Source organism: Mustela nigripes, chromosome X, assembly GCF_022355385.1.
Source record: "Mustela nigripes isolate SB6536 chromosome X, MUSNIG.SB6536, whole genome shotgun sequence".
Lineage (NCBI taxonomy): Eukaryota > Metazoa > Chordata > Mammalia > Carnivora > Mustelidae > Mustela > Mustela nigripes.
This window is the reverse complement of record NC_081575.1, coordinates 64,779,120-64,806,959: the sequence shown is the minus strand read 5'-3', so window position 1 is coordinate 64,806,959 and position 27,840 is coordinate 64,779,120. Positions and strand designations below refer to the sequence as shown.

At 41.1% G+C, this 27,840-nt stretch overlaps 1 protein-coding gene across 1 annotated transcript; it reads left to right on the top strand.

Moving 5' to 3' along the window:
* The first annotated feature begins 52 nt into the window (after positions 1-52).
* On the top strand, positions 53-27,840 carry UPRT (uracil phosphoribosyltransferase homolog). Its single transcript, XM_059385015.1, is given in 5 exon segments — positions 53-280; positions 282-596; positions 22,945-22,987; positions 26,621-26,690; positions 27,743-27,840. Coding segments are annotated over 5 exon segments (570 nt in total). The 5' UTR covers positions 53-221; the 3' UTR covers positions 27,826-27,840.

The following is a 27,840-nucleotide window of genomic DNA, read 5'->3' as shown; positions in this document are numbered from 1 at the left end:
GCAGGCTGTACGTCCGGTGTGGGCGGGGCAAGGACGTAACGCGCCCAGGGGAACTTACGTAGGCCGGGAAAGGGGGTGGTGGGGTGAGAGGGGGCAACCCAGGTTAAGAGTTTTAGAAACGTCCGGGACGAACGAGAGAGCGGATGAGCATCCGCCTCTTCTCCTCGCTCTCCTTTAGCCTTAGGGGTCAGTAGCTGCAGGTACAGCCCGGGGCCTCGTGTATGGCTGTGGACTTACGGTGTTCGGACTCCACGCCTTGTCACAACCAGAAAGCAAACTCTGTCTACCCCGAGCTCTGAGCCGCTGCGACCCGGCGACCTGATGTCAGACCAGCCCGGGGGAAACAGCGCCTCCAAGACCATGCCGACTCTCCTCGCAGGGTATGCTCATTCCAGCATACCAACCGAGCTGGATCGTCCGGCCTGCGACGAGGCCAGCCTCAACCCAGAGAGCAGCAGTGGCAGTGGCAACTGTGACGCACCAACCAGCGAATCCCTCCTTGGGGACCGCGAATTCTCCCAGCAGATCGGGTCGCAGCTTAAACTGCTGCCTATGAATGATCAGATCCGGGAGCTGCAGACCATCATACGGGACAAGTGAGCAGAGATCTAAAGGGATAGGGGACGTGGAGGGTGTTTCAAGGCGGGGGAGGAGGGGCCCGGGACTGGAAGTAAAAGGGCTAAGGGGTAATGTCTTGGGCTCTGGGAAACTAGTCTGTGGGGATAGGGCAGGGCAGGGTGTCACGTGACTCGGGCCTCCAACCCTGTCTTTCCTAGTCCCTGGGTTTAACATCACCCTGTAAAAGGAGGGATACTTTGAAGTAGCTCCTGGCTCCTTCTTGGCTTCTTCCGAGGGAATACTAATCCTCAGCGGTTCCTGGGTGTAAACTCACCCACGCTGTGTGTCCTGTGCTGGTCTATAACCCAGAAATGGTTGCTGCCGAAGCTTATGCCCTGCCACAAATCACCTCGGGCGCACAAATAGGAATAAAGCAATTTCAAGGGAATTATATTGCGTTCAACGAGTTCTCTGACCGTTTACTGTTTGCCACTGCAAATATGTCATTTTGCCTAAGGTCTTTTAGTCTTGGAGTTTGGGTTTTGTTGGTCACGTGGAAGCTTATCATCCAACTCTTATCAGGATTCATTTTTGTAAAGTTACAGAACCTCAAATGTTTCCTGTGGAGTTAATGGAGCAAAGGGAACCTAAAGGAATCTTTGGCGCCCCCTCCTAATCCCACAAACAGCCACACAAAATCTCACGAATAACCAAAAATGCAATGTTAAAATTCTGTCTTGAGGAGATCTCAAAACTCATGTTGTAGATGGGGTTTTTCAAGGGGAGTAAGTACCATGATGAACTACAGCTGGTTTGTATATTGGCAGCACCTTAAATGGCAGGCTAGAATTCTACCACTGAACCACCCATGCACCGATGGCAGCACCTTAAATGAGTAGCTACTGCAATATCAAAGCACTCGTTTTTTCCGTGGGTGCCTTAATCTTTTAAAATGGTTGTTGGGCCAAGACATCATTCTCTAAATCATACTGTAACTTTTTCTTTGTACTATTTTTTTCTTCGTTTCTTCGTACTTTTTCTTTTTCTTCATACTATTGTTAATAGGCTCCCTATTTGTTTCCTTGCTTTCAGTTTTTTTCTGCCTTCCACATACTCCCAGATATTACTGAACAGTCTTAATATACAGTTTTGATTAGATAACTATCCTACTCAGCAGCCTTCCTTGGCTTCTTAGAGCCTATCGATTAAAGTCCAGGATCCTGAGCTTGACAGTAGTAAGTCCTCTCTTCATGGTTCCTAGGAACTATTCGGCAACATCTCTGATTCTGCCGTCCTCTGAAATTCTCCTTATACTCCTTCTCTGCATGTTCATCTCCTATCTATTCTTCAAGCTTAAACCGAGCATTAAATGTCCACCTCTCAAAAGCTTTCCTCTAATCATTCTTCCTTGCTGATCTTCCCTGGCTTTTCAAATGCAAGATTCACCTTCTGTTTTGTATGTTGTTATTTGTGTATCAGTCTTGTCTCACCTATTAGATGTAATGAATCAATATTGAAAAATACTGTGGTCATGTGATCTAATAGGTGGAAATAGTGATCTTAAAAAGTAGGAGGCATAGGTTTGATAGTTGTGGTAGGGGAAGCTGAAATAATACTCAAATGTAGAACAAAGAAAATAGGATGATTCTTATTTCTGTAGATCAGGAGTTATTGATCCTGAGTCTTGGACACCAGTGTACCTGTAGATGGGTTTCAGGGTCTTGGTTAACCATCAGAAATTATTTGGGAAATATTACTCACTATATGTATTTTAATGATTTTTAAATAGCATCTTTATTGAGATATAATTTGCATACCATATAATACATCATTTAAAGTGCACAATTGAGTGGCTTTTACATGTTCATGGCTGTGCAACCATCACCACAGTCAATTTTGCACTATCTTCATTACCTCAGCAAGAAAGCCTATACACATCAGCAGTCACTCCCCATTTCTGCTCAACCCACCCAACCACTAATTTAGACAAGCACAAATATACTTTTTATCTCTGTTAAGTTGCCTATTCTGGACATTTCTTATAGATGGAGTCATATAACATATGGTCTTCTGTGTGACTAGATTCTTTCATTTAGCATAATGTTTTCAAGTTTCAACCACATTGCATCAGTACGCCATTCCTTTTTTAGCTGAATGATATTCCACTGTATTGATATACCACATTTTGGTATATCTGTCCTCAAATGATGGATTTTTGGGTGGTTTCCACTCTTTGGCCATTATGAATAATGTTACTATGAACATCTGCATATGTGCCTTTTTTAATGGGGTGGGGATTCCTTAGCTTTCATTACCTTTCATGAAGGGGTATTCATGACATTGTAAGGGTAAACCATTGCTGTAAGATTTGGAGAGGACATGAGGTTCAGCATTCATATATGACAGCATCAATACTTGATTTTACTGCATTGTTCAGAAAAACCTCAGTGTAAATGAAATCTTTTTTTTTTTTTTTTTTTTTTTTTTGTGAGCTTGGAAAGAGACAGCCGGATCCAGAGTGATCTTAGGCAAGATGTTTAGCATCTCTGTGCTTCAGCTTTATCATTTGTTAAACGAGGATGGGGTAATATCTCATGGAACTCCTGGGATGCTAAAACAAGATACTGTCTGAACATTTGTTGTAAACTGTGAAGAGCTGTGCCAGCCTTCATGTTTCAATTTATGCATGGTTCGAATTGCGTACATAAGGGTCAGGAGACAGTAAAGGGAATTTAACTATATATATAGAACTGACATTCTTTTTTTTTCTAATTTTAAAAGATTTCATTCATTTATTTATTTGACATTGATCACAAGCAGGAGGAGGGGCAGAGGGAGAGGGAGAAGGAGAAGCAGGCTCCCCTGAGCAGAGCTCGATGAGCAGGGAGCTTGATGTGGGGCTCATGACCTGAGCTGAAAGCAAACACTTAACAGAACGAGCCACCCACGCGCCCCTCTCGTTCTTATTTTAAAAAGCAAAATTGAGAGATCCTGGGTAATTTTTATCCTGCTATGATACAATATAGAGAGACTCACTAAAATTCTTTTTAACTAATTGATGTTTAGTTATTTAGGCTGGTGACAGTGTTTTAGTTTTGTTTGTTTGTTTTTTTTTTTATTTGAAGATTTTATTTATTTATTTGACAGACAAGTAGGCAGAGAGGCAGGCAGACAGAGAGAGGAGAAGCAGGCTCTCGCTGAGCAGAGTGCTGGATGAGGGGCTCATTCCCAAACCCTGGGATCATGACCTGAGCCCAAGGCAGAGGGTTTGATCCACTGAGCCACCCAGGCGCCCCTAGTTTTGTTTTTGTTAATCAAATCTGTTAACAGAGGCCTCTGTTCCTTTATCTTAAAAAATTGCCATTCCCCTCACACAAGATCTGTCTTATCCCCTCTAGGGGGCTGGTATAAGGTGCCTGTGGTAAGAGGAGCTATAGTTACATAGGTTAAGCTATTAAAGTTGCCATCAGTTATCATATCCTGTCTTCCTCGGAGCTTATGCTCTTCTCTGTTTTGCTGTGACATCATATATGTGCACTGTGGAGCTGTCTGATAATAGAAGTAATTGGAGTACTTGTTATTCCTTTATTGATCCTGTCCTTTCTATCTAGCTGTTGAAGGGATTGGTTTCTGAGTTGACTTTGCCCTGGAGAAATGGAGGTTGAGCCACAGGGCTGCATGTTGTAAAAAGATAAAGCAGGCAAGATTGAGAATATTGTACTGATCTAAAATGTCTTTTTTTAAAAAAATGTGTAGTATTTGTAATATAATATGTTGGCTGTCTTATTGAATTTCAAGTAAATGGTTTTCTCTCAGAGAGTGCGGTCATCTAAACATTGAGAGAGCAAATTATTTACTGAGTTACATATGGGTAACTGGTGAACTTGGGAAGAGAACTTACCCTTCATTTTCAGTTTTTGTAACAGCAAGAACATCCTTCTCTTCCTGCCTCCTTTATATATTAAACCAGCAAAATCTGAGTGTAATGTACTTTTACCTTGACCATACTTCATGAGCTCATGTCTAAGGCAATGCATTTAAAGATAATCCCTCTCTAATTTTTTTCTTTTGTCTCCTGAAAGGTTAAAGCTATTTCATGAGCTGTTGAGTGTTCCCTTGTACTTGGAAGGGCTTTCCTTGGCCTCAGCAGACAACTGGGATGAAAATGGAGCATTCTAAGAGTATTTTACTCCATGAAATAACACTAAAGATGAACCAGATCAGCCTTGTGAGTTTATTTTTTTAGTCACCTGGAGGGGAGACAACCTCAGGAGGGATGAACATCCTGTTTAGCCCTAATGTGAATGCAGCCTAATGTGATTTGAGTCATCTGGCTAGGTAATGTGATGTTCTTTACTGAGACTGTGCATCTGAATTTCCTGGGGAGTCTTTTTTTTTCCCCAAATAAAATTTTTGGTACCCTTAGCATAGTCTTGGGTAAAACCTGGGTAGTCTTGGGTGAAACCTGAGTACCTGTAGCTTAACAAACACCACAGGCGATTGTGCCCACTGCTTTTGGGAGAATGACCGTTCTTCCCCAGCATGGTGATTTGCCTGGCTTTGGATTAGGGATATAGGCTGAGCTAGGGATTCCACACCAAACCCAACCATCCTAGAGAGCCTGGCCTGGCAATACCCTGAGAATGGAGGAATCTTGGTTATTTTCCCTACTTGTACAAAACCAACGTATTCACCACAGAAAAAAACTGTGACCTGCAAGTTGTTTACAACATGGACATGGTTTTGGTTTTACATGTCAATTTTTTTTTAAAAGATTTTATTTGGGGCACCTGGGTGGTTCAGTGGTTAAGCCTCTGCCTTTGGCTCAGGTCATGATCTCAGGGTCCTGGGATGGAGACCCACATCGGGTTCTCTGCTCAGCGTGAAGTATGCTTCCTACCTACCTGCTTGCCTCTCTGCCTGCCTCTCTGCCTGCTTGTGATCTCTGTCTGTCAAATAAATAAATAAAATCTTTAAAAATATATATTTTTTTAATTTAAAAATTAAAAAAGTTTTTTAAAAAGATTTTATTTATCTAAAAAATAAATAAATATATTTATTTAAAATATATTTTAAAATATTTTTTTTAATTTAAAAATTTAAAAATTAAAAAAGTTTTTTAAAAAGATTTTATTTATTTATTTGACAGAGAGAGAGGGAGAGAGACCACAAGCAGGGAGAGCAGCAGGCTGGAGAGGGAGAAGCAGGCTCCCCTCCGAGCAGGGAGCCTGATACAGGCTGTGCCACCCAGGAGCCCTTACACGTGAATTTTCTTTCTTTCTTTTTTAAAAGGATTTTCTTTATTTATTAGAGAGAGAGAGAGAGAGCATGAGAGGGGAGAAGGTCAGAGGGAGAAGCAGACTCCCCATGGACTCTGCTCCCCAGGACTCTGGGATCATGACCTGAGCCGAGGTGAAGGCAGTTGCTTAACCAGTTGAGCCACTCAGGCACTCACCTGTGAATTTTCTAACTGGCTTTTAGTCCAGGAAGGGGGAATCACCTCTTTAAACTATGCATACCCTGGTTAAAAGATTTATTGGTCATATCCTAGTAATGTCTCACCAACTAGTCTATACTCCAGGGAGACATAAAGAAAATCTGGCATGGCACAGTACCAGACACATATGGGAATTGATATTCAATCATTATAAGAAAATAACCTTCTGAATGAAGCCTGAGTTCTAAGGGAAAATGATAGCTTCTCTTCTTTTCCTGACTTTGAACACTTATGTTAAACTCTGCTTTGAGGTGCAAGTAAATATTGACACTATTTTAATAGCTTTTAAGGTGCTAGGGATTGTGGCCTTGATGACTTCTACCTGGCAGGTAGTAAAAGCCATATATTTTTTTTTTTCAGTTTTTCACATCAGATTAGTTTTGCTCCAAGGACTTCACTGGGGGGTTGTTTTTCTTAGGGTGAAGGGAGGAGACAGAGTATCATTTACAAAACATCTGCATACCATGAAAGACCTTGGAGTTATTCTTTATTTTAGTGATCACATTATAACAAAATAGCTCTGGAAATAGAGTTTATGTTTTCAGAGCTTTAACTAACCATTAACTCTAAATAAAATATTCCTTTGGTTTAAACCTGCCAGAAAGCTTTTATGTTCTATTTCCCTTTTACCTCTTGCTTTAAAAAATTCAAAATCAAAACCAAACAAAAACATAATAGAAGTGGATTTAAGCCTATTTAGTTCTTTTTTCTTAGGTTACAAGGTAAAATACAGGACACCAAGTTAAGTTTGAATTCAGATAAACAATGAACTTTTTTTCATATATCCTAAACATTGAATGGGACATACTTCTGAAATACACATTTAACTGGGTGTCTTGTATTTTTATTTGCTAAATCTGGCAACCCTGTGTTAACCCTAACTTCTCCCATCCCAAATGTTGAAAATAATCCTTTAAAAATTTTGTAAAATTAATTGATTGTTATTTAAATTCTAGTTAATTAACATATGGTATAAAATCGGTTTCAGGGGTAGAATTTAGAGATTCATTGCTTACTTAAAAAAACACAGTGCTCATCATAACAAGTGTCCTCCTTAATACCCACCACCCATCTAGCCCATAACCCACCCACCTCCTCCATTAACCCTCAGCTTGTTATCTATCCTTAAGAGTCTCTTATGGTTTCTTTCACTTTCTCTTTTTTGCTTTTTTCCCCCTTCACATATGTTCAATTTTTTTGCTTCTTAAATTCCACATGTGAGTGAAATCATATGGTATTTGTCTTTCTCTCACTTATTTCGCCTGGCGTAATACACTCTAGCTCTACCACCTTGTGACAAATGGCAAAATTTCATTCTTTTTATGACTGAGTAATATTCCATTGTATGTATATACCACTTCTTTATACATTCATTGGTCGTTGGGTTTTTGGGCTCTTTCCATAGTTTGACTGTTGTGGATATTGCTGCTGTAAACATCCAGGTGCATGTACCCCTTCAAATCTGTACTTTGGAACCCTTTGGGGAAATATCTAAGAGTGCAGTTGCTAGGTCCTAAGGTAGTTCTATTTTTAACTTTTTGAGAAAACTCCATACTCTTTTTCTTTTCCAGAGTAGCTGCACCATCTTGCATTCCCACCAACAGTGTAAGAGGGTTGGTTCCCCTTTCTCCACATCCTTGCCAGGATGTGAAGCTGTTGACTTAGCCATTCTGACAGGTGTGAGGTGGTATCTCATCATGGTTTTGATTTGTATTTTCCTGATGATGAGTGATGTTGAGCATCTTTTCATGTGTCTGTTGGCCATCTGGATATCTTCTTTGGAAAAATGTCTATTCATGTCTTCTTCCCTTTTTTAAAGTGGATTGTTTGTGTTTTCAGTGCTGAGTTTTATAAATTCTTTATTGATTTTGGGTACTAACCCTTTATCAGGTATGTCATTTGCAGATATGTTGTCTTCCTTCATAGGCTCCTTTATTTTTGTTGATTGTTTCCTATGCTTTGCAGAAGCTTTTTATCTTTATGAAGTTCCAAGAGTTCATTTTTGCTTTTGTTTCTTTTGCCTCCAGAGACATCTCTAATAGGAGGTTGCTATGAACAAGGTCAAAGAGTTATTGCCTGTGGTCTCCTCAAGGAGGAGACAGGTTTCCTGTCTCACATTTAGGTCTTTCATCAATTTTGAATTCATTTTTGTGTATGGTGTAAGAAAGTGGTCCAGGTTCATTTTTCTGCATGTTGCTCTTAAGTTTTCCCAAAACCATATGTTGAAGAGATTGTTTTTTTTCCGTTGGATATTCTTTCCTGCTTTGTTGAAGATTAGTTGGCCATATAGTTGTGGGTCGATTTCTGGGTTTTCTATTCTGTTCTTTTGTTTTATGTGTCTGTTTTGTGCCAGTACCATACTGTCTTAATAGCTACAGCTTTGCAATATAGCTTAAAGTCTGGAATCATGATGGCTCCAGCTTTGCTTTTCTTCTTCAAAATTGCTTTCACTATTCAGGGTCTTCTGTAGTTCCATACAAGTTTTAGGATTGTTTGTTCTAGCTCTGTGAAAAATGCTGGTGGTGTTTTGATAGGGATTGCATAAAATGTGTAGGTTGCTTTGGATAGTATAGACATGTTAATAATGTTTGTTCTTCCAATCCGTGGCATTGGAATTTTTTCCCATTTCCTTGTGTCCTCTTCAGTTTCTTTCATAAAAGTTCTATAGTTTTCGGAGAGTGGGTCTTTTGTCCCTTTGGTTAGGTTTATTCCCAGCTATCTTGTGGTTTTTGGTGTACTTGTAAATGGGATGGATTCCTTGATTTCTTTTTCTGCTGCTTCATTATTGGTGTATAGAAATGCAACAGATTTCTATCCACTAATTTTATATCTTGCAACTTTGCTGAATTCATGTATTAGCTCTAGCGATTTTTTTGGTGGAACCTTTTGGTTTTCTACATAGTATCATGTTGTCTACAAATAAAGTTTGACTTCTTCTTTGCCAATTTGGATGTCTTTTATTTCTTTGTGTTGTATGATTGCTGATCCTAAGATTGTTGTATGATTGCTGATTCCAGTAGTATGTTAAATAATAATGGTGAGGAGTGCCTGGGTGGCTCATTGGGTTAAGCCTCTGCCTTCGGCTCAGGTCATGATCTCAGGGTCCTGGGATCAAGCCCTGCATCGGGCTTTCTGCTCAGTTGGGATCCTGCTTTCCCCTCTATCTCTGCCTGTCTCTCTGCCTTCTTGTGATCTCTCTCTCTATGTGTCAAATAAAGAAATAAAATCTTAAAAAAATTAGTAATTGTTAGAGTGGACTTCCCTGTCTTGTTCTTAACCATAGAGGAAAAGCTCTCAGTTTTTCCTCATTGTGGATCTTTCTTATATGATTTTTATGATGTTGAGGTATGTTACCTCTATTCCTCCTTGTTGAGGGTTTTTTTAAAAATCAAGAATGGATGCTGTATTTTGTTAAATGCTTTTTCTGCATCGAATGAGAGGATCATATGGTCTTTATCCTTTGTTTTATTACTGTGGTATATCACATTGATTTATTTGTGAATATTGAACCACCCCTGCAACTGGAAATAAATACCAGTTGATCATGGTGAATAATTCTTCTAATGTATTGTTGAATTTGATTCACTAGTATTTTATTGAGAATTTTTACAACCATGTTCACCAGGGATAGAGGCCTAGTAATTCTCCTTTTTAGCAGGGTCTTTGTCTGGTTTTGTAATCAAGGTAACACTGGCTTCATAGAAATAGTTTGGAAGTTTTCTTCCATTTCTGTTTTTTGGAACAGTTTGAGAAGAATAGGTATCAATTCTTATTGAAATGTCTGGTAGAATTCCCTTAGGAAGCCATTTGGCCCTGGAGTTTTGTTTGTTAGGAGATTTTAGTTTACTGATTCAATTTCTTAACTGGTTATGGGTCTGTTAAGATTTTTCTATTTCTTTCTGTTTCAGTTTTGGTCATTTGTATGTTTCTAGGAATTTATCCATTTTTTCCAGATTGCCCATTTTGTTGGCATATAACTTTTCATAATATTCTCTTACAATTCTTTCTTTCTGTGGTGTTGGTTGTGATCTTTCCACTTTCATTCATGTTTTTATTTATTTGGGTTCTTTCTCTTTTCTTTTTGATAAGTATGGCTAGGGGTTTATCAGGTTTTTTTTTGTTTTTGTTTTTGTTTTTTTCCCGAAGAAGCAGCTCTTAGTTTCATTGAACTTTTCTAGTTTTTTGATTTCTATACTATTTCTTTCTGCTCTAATCTCTTCTTATTTCCCTTCTTCCAGCTTTAGCCTTTATTTGCTGTTCCTTTCATAGCTCCTTTAGGTGTATGGTTAGGTTGTGTATTTGAGACTTTTCTTGCTTCTTGAGGTAGGCCTGTATTGCTATTGCACTATATTTATTTATGTGTATTATGTATATTTATGTATATTATGTGTATTTACTTCTGTCTTAGGACCTACTACCTTCACTACCTCCCAAAGGTTTTGGACTGGTGTTTTTATTTTCATTGGTTCCATGTATCTTTTTTCTTTTTTATCTTTAATTTTCTGGTTAACCCATTCATTCTTTAGTTGGCTGTTCTTTAACCTCCATGTATTTGCAGTCTTTCCAAATTTTTTCTCATGGTTGACCTCAAGTTTCATAGTGTTGCGGTCTGAAAATACACATGGTATGATCTAAATCTTTTTGTACTTGTTGAGGCCTGATTTGTGATCCATTATGTAATCTATTCTGGAGAATGTGCCATGTGCACTTGAAAAGAATGTGTATTCTGCTCTTTAGGATAAAGTGTTCTGAGTATGTCTGTTAAGTCCATCTGGTCTAGTATATCATTTAAAGTCATTGTTTCCTTCTTGATTTTCTGTTCAGATGGTCTATCCATTGCTGTAAGTGTGGTATTAAAGTCCCCTACTATTATTGTGTCATTATAAATGAGTTTCTTTATATATGTTATTAATTGATTTATATATTTGGATGCTTCCAAGTTGGGGGCATAAATATTTACAACTGTTACATCTTTTTGATGGATAGACCCCTTAATTATGATATAGTGCCCTTTATCTCTTGGTATAGTCATTGGTTTAAAATATAGTTTTTCTGATATAAGTATAGCTAGTCTGACTTTCTTTTGTTCTCCATCCACTCACTTGCAATCTGCAGGTGTCTTTAGGTCTAAAATGAATCTCTTGTAACTCTTAATGATAGCAAACAAATTGAGGGTTGGTGGAGAAAGCTGGGTAGGGGATGGGCTTGATGGGGGATGGGTATTAAGGAGGCACTTGTTACGATGAGCACTGGATGTTGTAATGTAACTGGATGTTACAACTGGATGTTGTAATGTAATGTAATGTAAGTGATGAACCCCTGAATTTTCCTGAGTTTAAATAAAACTTTGAAAAACAAATATATGTCTTAATAATGGTAGTAAAAAAATAAAACGAGTATTATAGGCAGCATATAGATGGGTCTTTCTTTATCCTTTCCTTCATAGTACCCTGTGTCTTTTGATTGTATTATTTAGTCCATTTAAATTCAGAGTAATTATTGATAGATACAAATTCAGTACCATTGCATTATCTTAAAGTTGGTGTTTCTGATGATGTTCTCTGTTCCTTCCTAGTCTTTGTCACCTTTGGTCTTTTCCCCCATCTAAGGAGGCCCCTTGTATATATCTTGCAGGACTGGTTTAGTGGTCATGAACTCCTTTAGTTTTGTCTGGGAAACTTTTTATCTCTCTTTCTATTCTGAATGACAGCCTTTATCTCTCTTTCTATTCTTAATTCAAGCCTTGAAATATTCTTGGCTGCATATTTTCCCCAGGCAACATATTAAACATATCATACCATTTCTTCTGGCCAGCCAAGAGTTTATGGAGTTATCTGTTGGGAACCTGTTGTCTTCCTCTGTAGGTTAAGGACTTTTTTTTTTTACCTTACTGCCTTCATGATTCTTTCCTTGTCTGTGTATTTTGTGAATTTGGCTATGATATGTCTTGATGATTGTCAGCTTTTTTTTACCTTTAATGGGAGTTCTCTGTGATTTTTGGATTTCAGTGTTTGTTTCTGTCCCCAGATTAAGATAGTTTTCAGCTATAATTTGTTCAAATAAACCTCCTTGTTCTTTCTCTTCTTCTGGGACTCCTATGATAGAAATATGCTTCATGGAGTTGCTGAGTTTCCTAAGTCTACATTTGTGATCCAATACTTTTCTTTCCCTCTTCTTTTCAGTTTCATTATTTTCCATACTTTCATCTTCTATGTTACTGATTTATTCCTCTGCTTTGTCCATCCTCATTGTCATGGCAGCCATTCATGTTCTAGCATTTTTAATTTTGGCCTTACTAGGTTGTATTTCTTTTACCTCTGTAGTAAAGGTTTCTCTCGTGTCTTCTGTGCTTTTCCTCAGGCCCAGCTAGTATCTTTATAATTGTTTATTTAAATTCTGGTTCAGACATCTTCCTTGTATCTGTATAAATCCCTAGCTGTGACTTCTTCCAGTTCTGTATTTTGGGGTGAGTTCCTCCACCTTGTCATTTATTCTAGGTCACATTTTTATGTGTGTATGGTTGTTAGGGAAGCCTGTTCTATTCCTGCTCCTGAGAGTAATGGCTCTATTAAAAACAGGTTAAAAAAAAAAAGCCGAAACTAGATCCTATTTCCTCTAGAGTTGAAGGTTTGCAACACTCTATGATCACTAGACATGATGCATGTGAGGGATTTGTGCTGGTCTTCTGGGGGAGGGGTTTGATGCACTGATTCTCAGGGGGATTTGCCCCAGTAGAGATGCACCTGCAGGGTGTTGGGAGGGGTAGCAAGAGGGTGCTTGTTCCACGCAGCTCTAAGCCTCCAGTAGGTGGCACTGTATTGCTCACTGAAGTAGGGCAATGCTGATGTGGGGGTGGGCAGTGGCATTGTTCTGCTCTCTTGTCCCCAGAGCAGAGAGCTCCTGTCCACCACTTAGGAAGCCCTCACAGAAAAGCAAATATTCACCCCTCTTGTGGCCTCTGTCAGATCCCTGCCTCCAAGCTGTCTGCCTGCCAAACGGTACAGAATTCCTGTGTTTTATCTCAGGCACATGGCTGGATTTCAAAACTAAAAACTCTGATTTTTAGAGACCTGGTGCATGTGGAGCCATGGTGATCCTCTGAGGGAGGATCTCTGCACACCGCTGATCATGCCCATTAGCACTGTCGCACAGTGGCTGGAGTTTAAGGTAAAGTGCAGCTAAAAGCTGGCACCAAGGTTTGTTGCCCTCAGCAGGTGTCTCCATTCCTGTGCTAATAAATGGGGTCTCACACTGGCATCCACAAGCTTTTTTGTCCTCTGAGAGGCTGTTTTACCTCCCACAAATGCCCTACGAGAAGGGGAACTGTTTCTCCCTGTGCAATCCAGGGGATTCTCAGAGCACACTGTCCTTTTCTGGGCCTCTGCCCTCCTTCCCCACAGGAGCACCACTGCCCGCCCAGCTCCACCCAGCAGTGGCCCAGACTTCTAAAACTTCAGACTTTGGGCTCCAGTGCTTATAAACACTTGCAATAATCAGCCACAGTAGTTTTCCCAGTGAATGGTGTTGGGTAAGTCTGTCTATCTGGTGCAGTTCCCTGTGTGCTGCCTTCTGTTTCTCTATCTCTCTTTCCTCTCTCTGAGATTAAGGCTCCCTCCCCTCTGCAGCACCCACAATTCTTTTCTTCACATAGCATGTCCTACCTCCATGATGTGGCATCTTTTCTCTCTAGTTCTCCAGTTTGTTCTCTCACCATTCAGATTGATCTGTTGGGTGTTCAGAAAGTTTTTATATTTATCTAGCTGTAATTTAGAGACAGGGCAAGCCTGGGGTCCCCCTACTACTGTGCCATCTTAACTCCCTCCTTGGGCCTTATTTCTTAAATGACACCTAAATCAGTGCTACTGGGATTTGATTTCAAATCAATTGTTTTAAGTTATAGATCAGAGGTCTTGATGTAATAATTTTTTAAAAGGGTGTGTTCTTATATTGTTAACTTTTTTTTACAAGCCATGCAATAATGGTAGCTTCTCCCTCTTCAGAAGGAGCATTTTAATGATGTTTTTTATTTGCCTACCAAACTCTATTTCATTGTGTGCATGCCAGTCTGATTTGCAGGAAGAGAAGTTAAAATACATTTCAAAGCTGGCCCTTTAGAAAATATACCCTTATTAGAGCAAAATAAATAATGGCTTCACTCAGGGACTTGGAATTAGAGAGCTTCAGGCTGGGAAGTACCTTGAAGTACTTGACCTCTGTAAGCCTCACTGTTTTCATCACTAAATTAGTAGTAATGGTGATGGGTCCGTGATCAAAGGAGTGAGACTGATACAAAGCGAAGGTGAAGCAAAGCTTTATTTTGCGCCAGCACCGAGAATCAAACCAACTGGTTGGGGCTGCCTCTTACAGAGAGGGCAACCCTTCCCAGCCTCACAGACTAACTTTTATAGAGCAAAGGCCATGTGGTTGAGCCTGGCCACACACAAGTGGCCAATTGAATTACAATTCACCCTATAGTAGCTATTTGAACTAGCCTATCACTCTGGTCAGTATTGGCGCCCAAAACCACATTCTTTGGTGGTTAGGAAGGTGCTTTACTGATTGGGTGTCTCCACCTGGCTCGAGTCATCCATGCATTCTAGGCTCTGTTATCCCCACCCTGACCTGACACGTCCTGGTATATGGGCTCTGTTATCATGGGCTGGTTGGCCATATTTTACTGGTTTCCCAGACTTGTTTCTAAGTAAATTCCTCTGGGGGGGGGGGCAGGGTCAATCTAAGTTTACTGCATAAACAACAAAATGGCTATTTAACTGAGATGGAGTCACTCTGGTTAAGTAGGCCCTTACATTCCCCCCTTTTCTTTGGAGATTAGTCAAATCCTTGACTTTTTAGCCAGTTCTATGTTCTCCTGTTGTAAGGGGTTATATTGAGCATGTAAGACTAACATTTTTATTGCTCCAATTTTCTTTTGTACAAATGACATTAGGGCATTTATAATGCAGGGGCCAAAAAGTAACATTAGTAATCATAAAACCAGGGGGCCTGCAATTGCTGATATTAGGGAAGTTATCCACAGGGACCAGTTGAACAAACTTCTGTAGCATCCCTATTGTGCACAATAGTACTCTGGTGGGCCCCCAGGCCATCCCCCTACTGCATTGGGGAGGCCCAGTGTTAGGGCACATGTAAAACTGTAAGGCATCTAAACAGGGGTTAATGGGTACCAATTGGCATAAGGTTATATTAAATGCACAGTCGGCTGATGAGTTAGCCATTTACTGCTTTGTAGAACCTTTTCCACTTCTCCAAATTCCGTTCATCTAATTTCCCATCTATACTTTTCTGTCTTATGAGGTGACTCAGAAGCTCTTACACAAACAGGTAACAATAGGAGCAGCAATGAACTCATAGTCTTTTGAGTCTTAGCTTTAGTCCACGGTCAGCAGGGTCCATCGGCAGTAGCTTCCATCTTTGGGGAGTGTCCTTGTCTTCTGCTCATTTGGTGTGACCTGTGTGAATCCAGGCCCTGATGCCTTCTACTTTTACTGCCGAGGGGGTGGTCAGGATGACAGTAGATGGTCCCTTCCAGTGAGGCTCCAAGTTTCCCACTTGGTGGTGGCATATCCAAGCCAAGTTCCCAGGTTGGTAAGAATATGGTTCCAACTCTGTCTCTGTCTCAGTGTGGGATCCCTGCGTGGGCTAGACAGACTGTAATGCCTGCAGTGACTGGAGTACAGACTGATCAGTCTTTTCTGCTAGGGCAAACTCTTGTAGCCAAGGGCAGAGCGGGGTGGGGGGTCTCCCGAACATTATTTCAAATGGGGTCACCTTGTTTAAGGAGGGTGAAAGGAAGGAGATCCACCCATCCACTGCAAATCTCCAGAATTAGCTTTGTCAAGGTCTCTAAGAGTCCGGTTCATTCTCTCTACTTGCCCGGAGCTCTCGGGCTGGTAGGCACAATGTAGTTTTCAATTAGTACCTGTGGCCTTGGCTAATGCCTGTGAGACTGAACTCACAAATGCCGGGCTGATGTCTGACCTGATGTGAGAGGTAACCCAAACCTCTAGTAGCTTTTTGGCTACCACTCCTGCCATCTCATGTTTGGCAGAAAAAGCCTCTACCCAGCCTACCGTCCATATAGATGTTGGCGGTCTTACCCTTGGCCATCTGCAGTGCCTTGGTGAGTGCAGTCAGCTCCGTTTGTGTGTGTGTGTGTGTGTGTGTGTGTGTGTGTGTGTGCCGAGGTTCCGTGTGGCAGGGCCACCGTCCAGAGTTCCTGCTCAGGAGAAACCACCACAGCCCCCGCATACCTCTTTCCATCAACCATGTAGCTACTCCCGTCAGTGACCAGAGTCATCTCTGTATCTGGGAGGTGAGGGTCTCTAAGATCTGACCTTATTCCTGTGACCTGGGTTTGAACCTCCCCGCTGTCGTGTGGGTGGGTCAGCCAGCTCCTCTGGCAGCACCGTGGCTGGATTTAGCACTGCTGGGGGCAAGAAAGTCACTTTTGGTTCATTGAGGAGGAGGACCTGATACCCCATCACTCAGGCATTTGTCACCCATCAGTCTGGTGGAGTCTGGAGAAGGCCCTCGATAGCATGAGTGGTGGTCAAGATGAGATTTTGACCCAAAGTCAGTTTACTTGCATTCTTGACCAGGAGGGCCGTGGTAGCAATTATGCAGAGGCAAGGGGGGAATGCAGTCGCTACTGGATCTGGTTTCTGGCTAAGATGGGCTACTGGCCTTTCCCAGGGCCCCAGAGTCTGAGTCAAAACTCCTTTGGCCACCCCTGCCTTTTCATCCACATACAAGTGGAAGGGCTTGGTAACATCTGGGATGGCCCATGCTGAGGCACTCAGTAAGGCTGTTTGTAATTCCCGAAATGCTCCTTCTTTCTCAGCTGTCCACTCTACCATAGTGAGTCCTCCTTTAGTTCATAGAGAGGTCAGGCCATCTCCACGAACCATGGTATCCTCAGCCTGTCGTGGCCCACCGTCCCAAGAAACTCCTTCACTTGTTGGGGCGTGGTGGGGCAGAGGTATCGGGTGATCACCTGTTTCCTGGTCTCAGTGAACGCACTCCCTCGTGGAGATCAAAGCTGAAATATGTGGCGTGGCTCTGACAAAGCTGTGCTTTCTTTTCTGACACTCGATACCCTTTTCCTGCAGAGTCTGTAAGAGAGCTCTCATCCCCCGCAAGCATGACTCATTGTCCTCAGTGGCTATTTCTGCTATTCCCACTAACTCAGTCAGATTCTTCCCTTCAAATCCTTCAATTTTCTGAAGTTCTCACCTTATATCTGGGGCTGACTGACTGGCAAAGGCAGGATCGTCAAAACGAGCTATCGTGCAACTTCTCTGAAGTTTACCTCAAGTTGTCTAGCGTAGGTAAACAAACACTTAAAAACAATCAAATCTAGAATTTAACATCCATAAAGGTGTGTTATTAAAGCACATTTTTTTTTCTCTAAAATAACCCTCATTTCCAAAGATAGCCAAATCAGGACTAATTCATTTGAAAAACAAGTCCAGTTTTAACAAACTTGGCCTAATTATTTACATAAGCTCAGCAAGAACAGTGAGTGTTCATATAGATCTTTTAGAATCTGCTTTGCTGGAACTTCTTATAAGGAATTTCTAGGTTGAACTTTTAGTAGCCTCTCCAGGCCAGAAGCCAAGCCATGTACGTGCCATCAGACATGCCTGCAATACCTGTTGATTTGGGCGAATTCCTCTTCCTCAGGTCCCCAAAGTATCTTGAGGTTCCTGCACCTGCCAGTAAGTGACATTCTTTACTCATCTGGTGAGGCTGCTGGGAAATCTGTAAGCAAGGTATCAGGCCAACAGTTCCAAAGGGCTTTACAGCTCCACGTTTTATAAAGTCAACTTTAGTTCCTTTAAGCTGTCTGGTCATATCTGAGTCTTTTTCAAATATGACATTCCAGTCTAAGCCTTGGTAAAATAACCAGTGTTTCCAATGGTGTCCTGTTATAAGGAGAACAGATTCTTATTGAACTTATGCAAATGACTGATTGCCATGGAAGAAAGAATACTTGCTGAGACCTTTTGAGTTTCAGAGGGTTTGGATAGAGAGAAAAGTTGAATGCCTTGATTTGTTTACAAATGAATACTTTTACATCTCTGTAAGTTATAGATAAGAAAAAGTTTCCCTAGTCTGGAAAAGTGAACATTACAGAACAAGTAATGTTTAAAATAAGCCAAAACATTAAGAGATACAACATTACAAACTTTCAGTTCATCTAGTCCCATGTTGCTAATTCTGGTTTAGTCTGAATGCAGCTTTTACTTCTGGAAGTTCTTACCCAATTCAATTCCAGGATTTCAACATATCAAAGACCTGTATATGTCCTGAAAGTCTCCCATGTGAATTTCCTTTAAGGTGGAATTCATTTTACAAGAGAATTAAAACAATTACAAATTACAAGAACTCAGAATAGATACGGTTAAATTATCAAGTGATGACCCTATCAAAACATTAAAACTTTAGGAAATGTATAGAACCTCTAGAGTAGTTACAGCATTTACCCAAATGTAACCCAAGGTTTATTATTGGTTTACCAGTACTTATTGAGTAACTTAGTATACCAAGGAAAAGCCTTATGAGTCAAAGAGGTCTCATTTACAATTTACCTCTTGTCAACAATTGCTAAAACCTTAGAAAGTTTTAAAGCACATGCCTAAATATAATTAGGGATGTTAAACACCTGATAAAACAAAACATAGAAACTGAATATTCTGGGCAGGCAGAGAGAAAACCATTTACATTTTTTAACAGATCAATTAACCTAAGAAAACTTTGCCCTTTCAAACAGAGAGAAAACCAGCTTTTCTATACCAGTGTCTTTTCTTTTTTTATTCTTAAGCATGCAGTCTTAAGATAGTGGGTTTACTGGGTTTCCCTCCCATCGTGAATGATGTCGCAGACAAAGGGAGGGGGATCTTACAGATTCTGTCCTGCTCTTGTCCCTCACGGGAACTTAGGAGCATCTTAGCTAAGGTCTGTCCGTATAAGCTCCGGACCAGGCTACTCCGTGGAGTAGATGACTGATATGCTGTATGACGCCCCAAGAGACTCAGAGTGCAGCCCATTCAGACTCTGTAGCCGAAGCAGTGGAGCTGTACAGAGAGATTCACACAGTCAGGCACTTTTCAGATTCATACAGGTTGGACACCCCCCTCTGGGTATCCTTGGCTAATGGGAGGTGATCAGTCTTTCCTTCCATTCTTTACGAATGGGTCTGGCTCAGACAGTGTCCAGGAGAGCCCAGCCTTGGGTCTGCTGAAATCAGCGGGGCGAGCCTAAACCCTAGAGCAGGTACTCCATTTGCCCTCTGTGGCCCGTCCCCTGTCCCACACCAGTGGCACAATGGGCTAGTGCAGTTGGGATTCCTGGTCAGGGAACCAGATGTTGCAGAAAATCCGAGGGGACTGAGGAAACCCAAACGGCACATGGAGAGATGGGAGAACACAGCTTTATTAACGCTGGTGGGCTCAGTGGGATCGTTCCCTAAGACTGAGTACCTGACAGGGTTAGGAGTGAGTTTCTATGGTCACAGGCAATGGGAGATGGTAACGGGGTGTTTTCACAGTCTCTCAAGGCCGGGCGCTTTCCCAGTCTCTCAAGGCCAAATGGCCCTTTCATGTGGAAGGATAATATATGTGGAGGCACCTCAAGAGAGTGTTAAATCACCTTGGGGGCTGTTTTTCTTTCTTTTCTTATTAAAACAGGATCAGGCATCTGGTCTTTTTCTTTTTTTTTCTTAGTCCGTCCTGACCATACCTAAAATTCCATTCCAAAGATTTCCCTTCACAAAACTTCTACAACTTTCCTTTGCATTCCTATTTTGTCCCAAGTCATTTTCTTCCAAACAACCATTTCATTTAGGACAAAATTACCTTCTCTTACTTTTAACAAAATGTATTCCCATTCCTTATCTCTTTCTTATGTATCTCCTACTTTGCTACATACAGAGTTGCTTCCCTTATTTCCATCAGTCTTAGTTACACTTATTAGAATTTTGTACTCTTAGAAACTCTTCACTCTCTAGTGATGGTTAAGTATTAACCAACTGTGAACAGTTACAACAGAATTCTTTAGATGGCAAATTTACCAATCAGTTAAGCACAAAACATGTTTACCAACAGATTTAAACATTCTTAATTTCTTTGCAGTAGGAAGTTAAAATCACAAACCTAGTTCCAGTAATTAATGCTTTAACATTTTATCCCACTTGGTTAAGACCTAGATGTTCGTATTTTAATTCCATTTGTCATCCAGTCAAAACTTTAAAGTTTCAGGTTACCAAAGACTTTGAAAGCTACTTTAACAATTACCCGTTAAAACTTTGAGACAGACAATTAACCATCAGTTCAGTCATCTCTTTGCTAATAGATTTTAACAGATTTTAACACAGATTTTAACACAAATAACACGAGCTTATTTGACCTTAGGTAAACTTTGAAGTTTCACATTTACTGCTGTAACTTCAAAGACATGTTTATCTTAATTAAACCAACAAACTTAACTTAGTTCAAATACCGATTTACATTCCACCTGGACCCACTCCACTTCGAATGTTTACCTGAGACCTAGGTGGGAAGTTCCGGAGTTGGGGGGTGTTAGGTCCAGGGGGTGATCTTCTTGTTTCCTGACAGTAAAGAACAGAAGAATGAAGTGCCGCTAGAAGGCAGAGAAAGGGTTCCCAGTTTTAGTGCTCATCAGCTCCAACAGAGGAACAGATGCCATGCCTTCTCACTAGCAAGGGGGAGGGGCTAAGCAGTCCATGTCGGGCCACAGAAGGCATGGAATTTTCCTGAAACAAAGGGAGTTTCGGCAGCTACTTGGGAATATTCCTTAAAGTCTCTGTCTTGAGTTAGATTAACCACAGTTGGCTCCAGTTATAGCCATTAACACATGAAATGAGTGAGCGAGAAGCCCCACACCTATTAGGAGGAACGGAGAGATGAAAGTCAGAGTGCCCTTACTCTCTGCTTGCCCCGTTTCTTCAAACACAACAAACAACATAACAGACAACAAAAAGACAAGACACAGACAACTGCAGACCCAGCAGCCCTTACCCAGAACCTGCCACCGGTGGGGATTTTCTCGGTCCCCTACAAACGAACAACACAACAGACAACAAAAAGGACAAAGACAACCACAGACCCAGCAGCCGGTGGGGATCTTCTCGGTCCCCTACAAACACCCGCTGGTGGGGATTTTCTAGGTACCCTGAATGCCTAGGGGGACTCAAACCCCTGGCGATCTACCAGAAGAGGGAAGGGCCATCCCCACATCCACTTCAGCCCTGGGTAGCAATGCTGCGTCCAGCTTCTCCCCAGTGGGCCATACCCTGGAGCTCCGCAACCAGACAGACAGACAGACTGGATCTCACAGAATAAAATATTGAGATCTTGCCTCCAGAGACTTTTCCCAGAAACTCTGATGCTGGCTCAGTTCTTGTCATTTAATCCTGGACAAGCCCCCAGTTCTGGGTCTGTGATCAAAGGAGTGAGACTGATACAAAGCGAGGGTCAAGCAAAGCTTTATTTCGTGCCAGCACCGAGAATCAAACCGACCAGTCAGGGCTGCCTCTTACAGAGAAGGTGACCCCTCCCAGCCTCACAGACTAACTTTTATAGATCAAAGGCCATGTGGTTTTTGAGCCTGGCCGCACACAGGTGGCGAGTTGAATTATAATTCACCCTATAGTAGCTATTTGAACTAGCCTATCACTCTGGTCAGAATTGGCACCCAAAAGGTGCCCAAAAGGCGGGGCCCACATTCATTGGTGGTTAGGGAGGTGCTTTACTGATTGGATGTCTCCACCTGGCTTGACTCATCCTTGCATTCTGGGCTCTGTTATCTCCCCCTGACCTGACACGTCCTGGTATATGGGCTCTGTTATCAGGGGCTGGTCGGCCATATTTTACTGGTTTCCCAGACTTGTTTTTAAGTAAATTCCTCTGGGGGGGGGCAAGGTCAATCTAAGTTTACTGCATAAACAACAAAATGGCTATTTAACCAAGATGGATTCGCTCTGGCTAAGTAGGCCCTTACAGTGGAATCTACCTCTTAAGGTTGTGTGAGGAATAGATCAGATAATGCACCAAATATGCTTAATACTTGGCACCAAGGAAGTTTTTAAAAGATAGTGACCTGTGGGAAAGATGGCAGTAATATATTTATAATATTAGGCACCTGATGTAATCTTCAGACCTTTTAAGAAAAGCTTTATAAGTAAATCTTTGTACACCTAGTGCATGTATGCACGAGTGTAGTTGTTAAAAATGGCTTTTGTCAATAAAAGGCGGGGAGCTATCAAGTTTATTTGGAATAAAAAGAAGTAAGAGAGAGTGATCACATGGCAATTTCTGCTGTGGAAATTGAAGTTGTAATTTTTCCAGGGGAGGATATCTTCCAGCACACTAGAGAATTCTTCTAGTAGGTTCTTTTTAAAGATTTTATTTATTTATTTGAGAGAAAGAGAGAGCTTGCATATGTGCACAGGAGCAGGGTAGCAGAGGGAGAGGGAGAAGCACGTTCCCCGCCAAGCAGGGAGCCTGATGGGGGCCTCAATCCCAGGACTCCAGGTTCATGACCTGAGCCGAAGGTTGATGCTTAACCAACTGAGCCACCCAGGTGTTCTGCCTCTATTGAAATTTTAAGGTGCTTTATAGACAGCATTAAGTACAGAGTGCATTATAGACAGCATTAAGTAGGATGTCATTCCATTTAAGTTCCTGTATTCTAGTGAAAAATATCTTGCTTCAGTGATAGTTTGTACATGTTATCTTTTAGGCCTTTAGTATGTGATAGGTCTTAATAGCATTGTTACTATATGTGTTAAGTAATATTTTCCCTTAAAGCTGTAATCTGGACTAAAATTTATACTACTTTCTTTCTAGGACAGCCAGTAGAGGGGACTTCATGTTTTCTGCGGATCGTCTGGTAGGTGGAGACTTTGCATTTTTGTTTCATTGTTCCTAGTGATATAATCACAGTAGGCCAAGTGACTTTTTTGTTCTAGAGAATTCTGGGGGGTTAGAGAGATCGTGCCAAGTAGTCATCATCCTGGCAGGCTTCTGAAGTATTGATTCTACCCCTTCATTAAAGCTGTGCCTCAGTCTCTTTCACCTCAAAAGCGTTGCCCATGAACTCATTCTGAGTTTATTCTGAAGTACTTCTACCTCTCAAGTAGATCTTGGCAACCCTTAAATATGTCATCTTTGGGCAGTGAAAGTACATTAAAAGAAAGTACATTAAAAGAAAACCAAAGATGTAAGGAGATCTAGTAGTTACCCTTGTGATAATTCATTTAATAGAGAAACACTAATATCCCCTCTTGTAACTTACCTCGGGGGGATATTTATTTTGCCTTTTCTGTACTATTCTCACATGCGGAATGCTAAGTTGGACTGTGTATGCTTCCCTCAGGGACTTCCTGTTAAGGTTGATTCAGTTAGTTTATTTATTTATTTTAAATGTGTGAAGGAAAAGTTTTTTGAATTAAAATTTTTTTTAAATTTAAATTCAATTAGTTAACATATAGTACATGATTAGTTTCAGATGTAGAGTTCAGTAATTCATCAGTTGCATATAACACCCAGTGCTCATCCCATCAGGTTCCCTCCTTAATGCCCATTGCCCAGTTACCCCATCTCTCCCACCTCTCCTCCAGCAACCCTCAGTTTGTTTCCTCTGGTTAAGAGTCTCTAATGGTTTGTCTCCCTCTCTGATGACTTCTCATTCAGTTTTGCCTCCATTTCCTTATGATCCTCTGTGCTGTTTCTTAATATTCCACACAAAAGAGTGAAAGCATATGATAATTGTCTTTCTCTGCTTGACTGATTTCACTCAGCATAATACCCTCCAGTTCCATGCATGTCAATGTCAATGGTCGGTGTTCATTCTTTCTGATAAGCCCAGTTCAGTTTAGTTGATGAGGTCTGAGAGAGTTTCAGGCCGATTTGGGTTGTTTTCAGGTTAAGCACTGCATTTCCTTTTTGTGTTTACATCTAAGTGTGTTCAGGGCTTGGAATAAGGTTGATACATTTTCTGCTGTTGCTATTCATTATTCATCATTGATGAAATATATACTGAACTCCAGTCAGGTCCTTGGCTGGGCTGTGTTACAGAGGGAGGAGATACAGCAGTCCAGAATACAGACATTGTCCCTGATTTCATGGAGTTTACATTTGAAATGCTGTTGTCAGTATTTAGTTTGGGAAAGAAAAAAGTAGCTTCTTAACTTTACAGGTGTAATCAAAGAATAGAAGATAGATTATTAAAGGGAATGTTGGGGGGGAAGGCATGAAACTTTCCATTTTGATTTTCCCTCAGGAAATATTAATTCCTAAGGAGTATAGGCGGCTCCTTTTGGGCTTGTGGCCTTAAGTATTCCTAGTTCAGAGGCCACTTCTATTTACAATCATTTGAGCTTCCAGAGGCAGTAATAACACTTGGACTGCATCAAGGTCAGTGTAGTTGGCACTCCTGGAGTTATAGTTAGGTCATTCTGTCTTTATGCTTTTATCAAACCAAAGGAAGGGGTTCAAGGAGGAAGGAACTTCTGTCATTGGCTGCTGTGGAGAAAACAAATGTTGGTGTTCATTAGTCAAAAATGGTTCCTCTTTCTTTTGCTTTCTTTGCCTTTTGTCTATGGAAGGAAGGAGTTAAGTTCGTGGTCATTGTAAAATACTTGAAAGGGCAGGCGTTATATCTTAATCAAATCATGTAATGAGGACCCATGACAATTGACACGAGGCAATGATAATTTGGACCTCTCTGGCTTTGAAGGTTCTGATACTAGGAGAGTGTGTGGAGGGTCTTTTGTGGTTGTGGTAGGGACTGGAGCTATTTAGGTTTCTGGTATTGAGGATTTCTTGTACACTGTCCTAGCACAAGGGTCCCATTATAGTTGACATTAATTCTATCCTGAATTTGTCAGGATTGGCTTCCCTGGCACTCAGATCTTGAGTTCGTTATATTTAGTCATCCTTTTGCTGGTTTTATGTTCTCCCATAAGGCTTGGACATATTAATTTCTGTTCCAGAATTGCAGGAGACTGGCAGGAGGCAAGACTCTTTAGGAGAGTGTTCCTGGGCAGGGTGCCTGGGTGGCTCAGGTGTCCATTAAGTGCCTGACTCTTGATTTTGGCTCAGGTCATGATCTCATGCCCATGAGATCAAGTCCTACCTCAAGCTCCACGCTCAGCGGGAAGTCTGCTTGAGACTGTCCTTCTCTGTCCACTCCCTCCCCCAAACTCTCTCTCTCTCTCTAAGAAATATACAAATCTTTAAAAAAAAAAGTGTTACTAAGAGATCTCAGCTATCCAAAGAAAAGGTTCCTTTTCTTCCCTTCAGCTCGCACCTGAGAAACATTCACCTCGAAGGTGGTGGCTAGAGATGAGTGTGCATACATATACAGTATTCATCAGGTTCCTGGGCTCTCTGGTGTTTCAGGCTGACAAAGTGCTAGCCCATTTAGCATTGATCATTTTAATGGCAGCAGGGTGTTGTGTTGTAGTGATAGAACATGGTGTTTCTCCCTGCTGTTCCTAATTCTTAATCAATAATGAAGGATTGATTAGAGAAAATGTGCATTGCAGACACTATCTTAATTGTGGTGGGCTCTGGGTGCTCATAGGAGTATCATATTTGGGTTTTGGAGGCTATTCCTAGTAGCTCTGATGTATTCTTTCCTCTGTACCACACAATAAGATCATTAGAAGCCCTTTTTTTTAAGCCGAGAATCCCCAGGGCATTCTACTGGCTCCTACTTCAAGCTCGGGAAATTGATCCAGCCCCATCCATTCATTTATTTCCTCCTGAGAAGTTTCAGGTTTTATTTGCATTATGGCAAGCCTTTGTTAAAAAGAATCCAACTTAATTTCAAAGTACTAAACAAGGCAGAGAAGTTCCCAGTGGGCACTATTTTCAGAGTTACCAGAAGGAACATAAGGAATAGCATGGAGGACATTAGGAGAAGGAAGGAAAAAAATGAAGGGCAGGAGAGTCAGAGGGGGAGATGAACTACAAGAGGGTATGGACTCCAGGAAACAAACTGAGGGTTTTAGAGGGCAGAGGGGTGGGGGGATGGGTGAGCCTGGTGATGGGTATTAAGGAAGGCACGGATTGCAAGGAGCACTGGGTGTTATATGCAAACGATGAATCATGGCACACTACATCAAAAACTAATGGTGTACTGAATGGTGACTAACAGAACATAGTTAAATTTTTTAAAAATTCAAAAAGGAAGTCTGTTGCATCTAAGGATGACTCTTGTCACTTGTAGTTCTGCATCTCTTGTAATATCGGCTGGCCTAAGTGAATTAGTATCAGAAGGCATACTTGAGTCTTTTGGTGGCAATCATGTGCCTACCCAAGGTTCGATACTTACCAGCAAGCAGCCTAGCATTTGGATCTGTTTCTGCATCTAACTTGTGTTGGGGGCCCCTACCTACCTCCATAAGCTAAACCCTTGCCTGTTGTGTTACTGACTTTGTGCCTAGTGTTCAGCTCCTAAAGCTAACAGCTAACACTAGACCTAGCAGGTTCTCAACTTCTTCTTTTGACTCTTTAGATCAGACTGGTTGTGGAAGAGGGATTAAATCAGCTGCCATATAAAGAATGCATGGTGACCACTCCAACAGGTAACAAGGGTCATTACTCTCAGATTCTTGTCCTGAAAGTTCTGGAAGTTAGGGGGAAATGGGGGAAAAAAGCGATCTGAGTAAATCAGTATCCAAAATGAGGAGTCTAGGTGGAGCTGTTCTTTTAAACAACTTAATAAACTCAGAGATGTTTAGTAAAGAAATTTATATGGGTGACTTTTTGTTAATGGCTTGCTTGTCAATTCAAGTTAAAGGTTAATAAATATTCTTTAGCATGCAGGTGTTGCCTTGATGACATCCCATTGGGACAAGAGTTAAGAATGGCTAGCAGCTTATCTTCACCTCTGTGGGGAAGCTGCTGGTGTTAATAAAGGGGTAGGTTGGTTTAGCATTGAGATTCCAAGTAAAAGAATGAGAAGTAAAAAAGACAAAGGAAACTAAAAATGATGACATCTGGAGAGAGTACTTTGTTTTACTTTAATAGAACACAGCTGAAGATCCCTATTTCAGGGATTTAAAATTCTGATTTTGTTCTCTAGTAAATAATGGAAGCTGTTCTATTCAGTGGTTGACTTTATGAAAATTAGGGGCTGAGCTTGTTGCATCATAATTGATCCAATTCAGCATGGCACCAATGGTTGAGCAAGTCTTGGTAACAATCTCAGCCTTTCTCTCCTGCTTTTTAAGGCAGAATAGGAGCTCATAAAAGGGGTGGAATGAGGAGGCTCTCTCCTGTGCATCACAGTGAGCTCCCAGTTTGAATTGATGATGTTTATAGTGTTCAGAGCGGAGTGATTCCTCTCTGAATTCAATTTGAGGAATGTGTGTGTGAATATCATGTCATCATATGTCCTGTTCCTACTCAACGAAGCCTGTGTCTCCCAATTATCTCCACAGGTTTTTTATGAAGAATTAAGAAATAATTGAAAAATCATGCCTTCTCATTACTTTCAGAGGGAACCTAAGAGGTTATACAGAATGTCTAGACAAGGGTTGCTTTGTACCCATTGGCTTTAAACTACAGGCACTTTAAAAATAAGTGGATACTTCCAGTAATGAGAGATAAATTCTTTGATTCTATTCCCCAACAGGGTACAAGTATGAAGGAGTGAAATTTGAGAAGGGAAATTGTGGGGTCAGCATAATGAGAAGCGGTAGGTTTGCATATATGTGATTCTTGTTTCTTTGC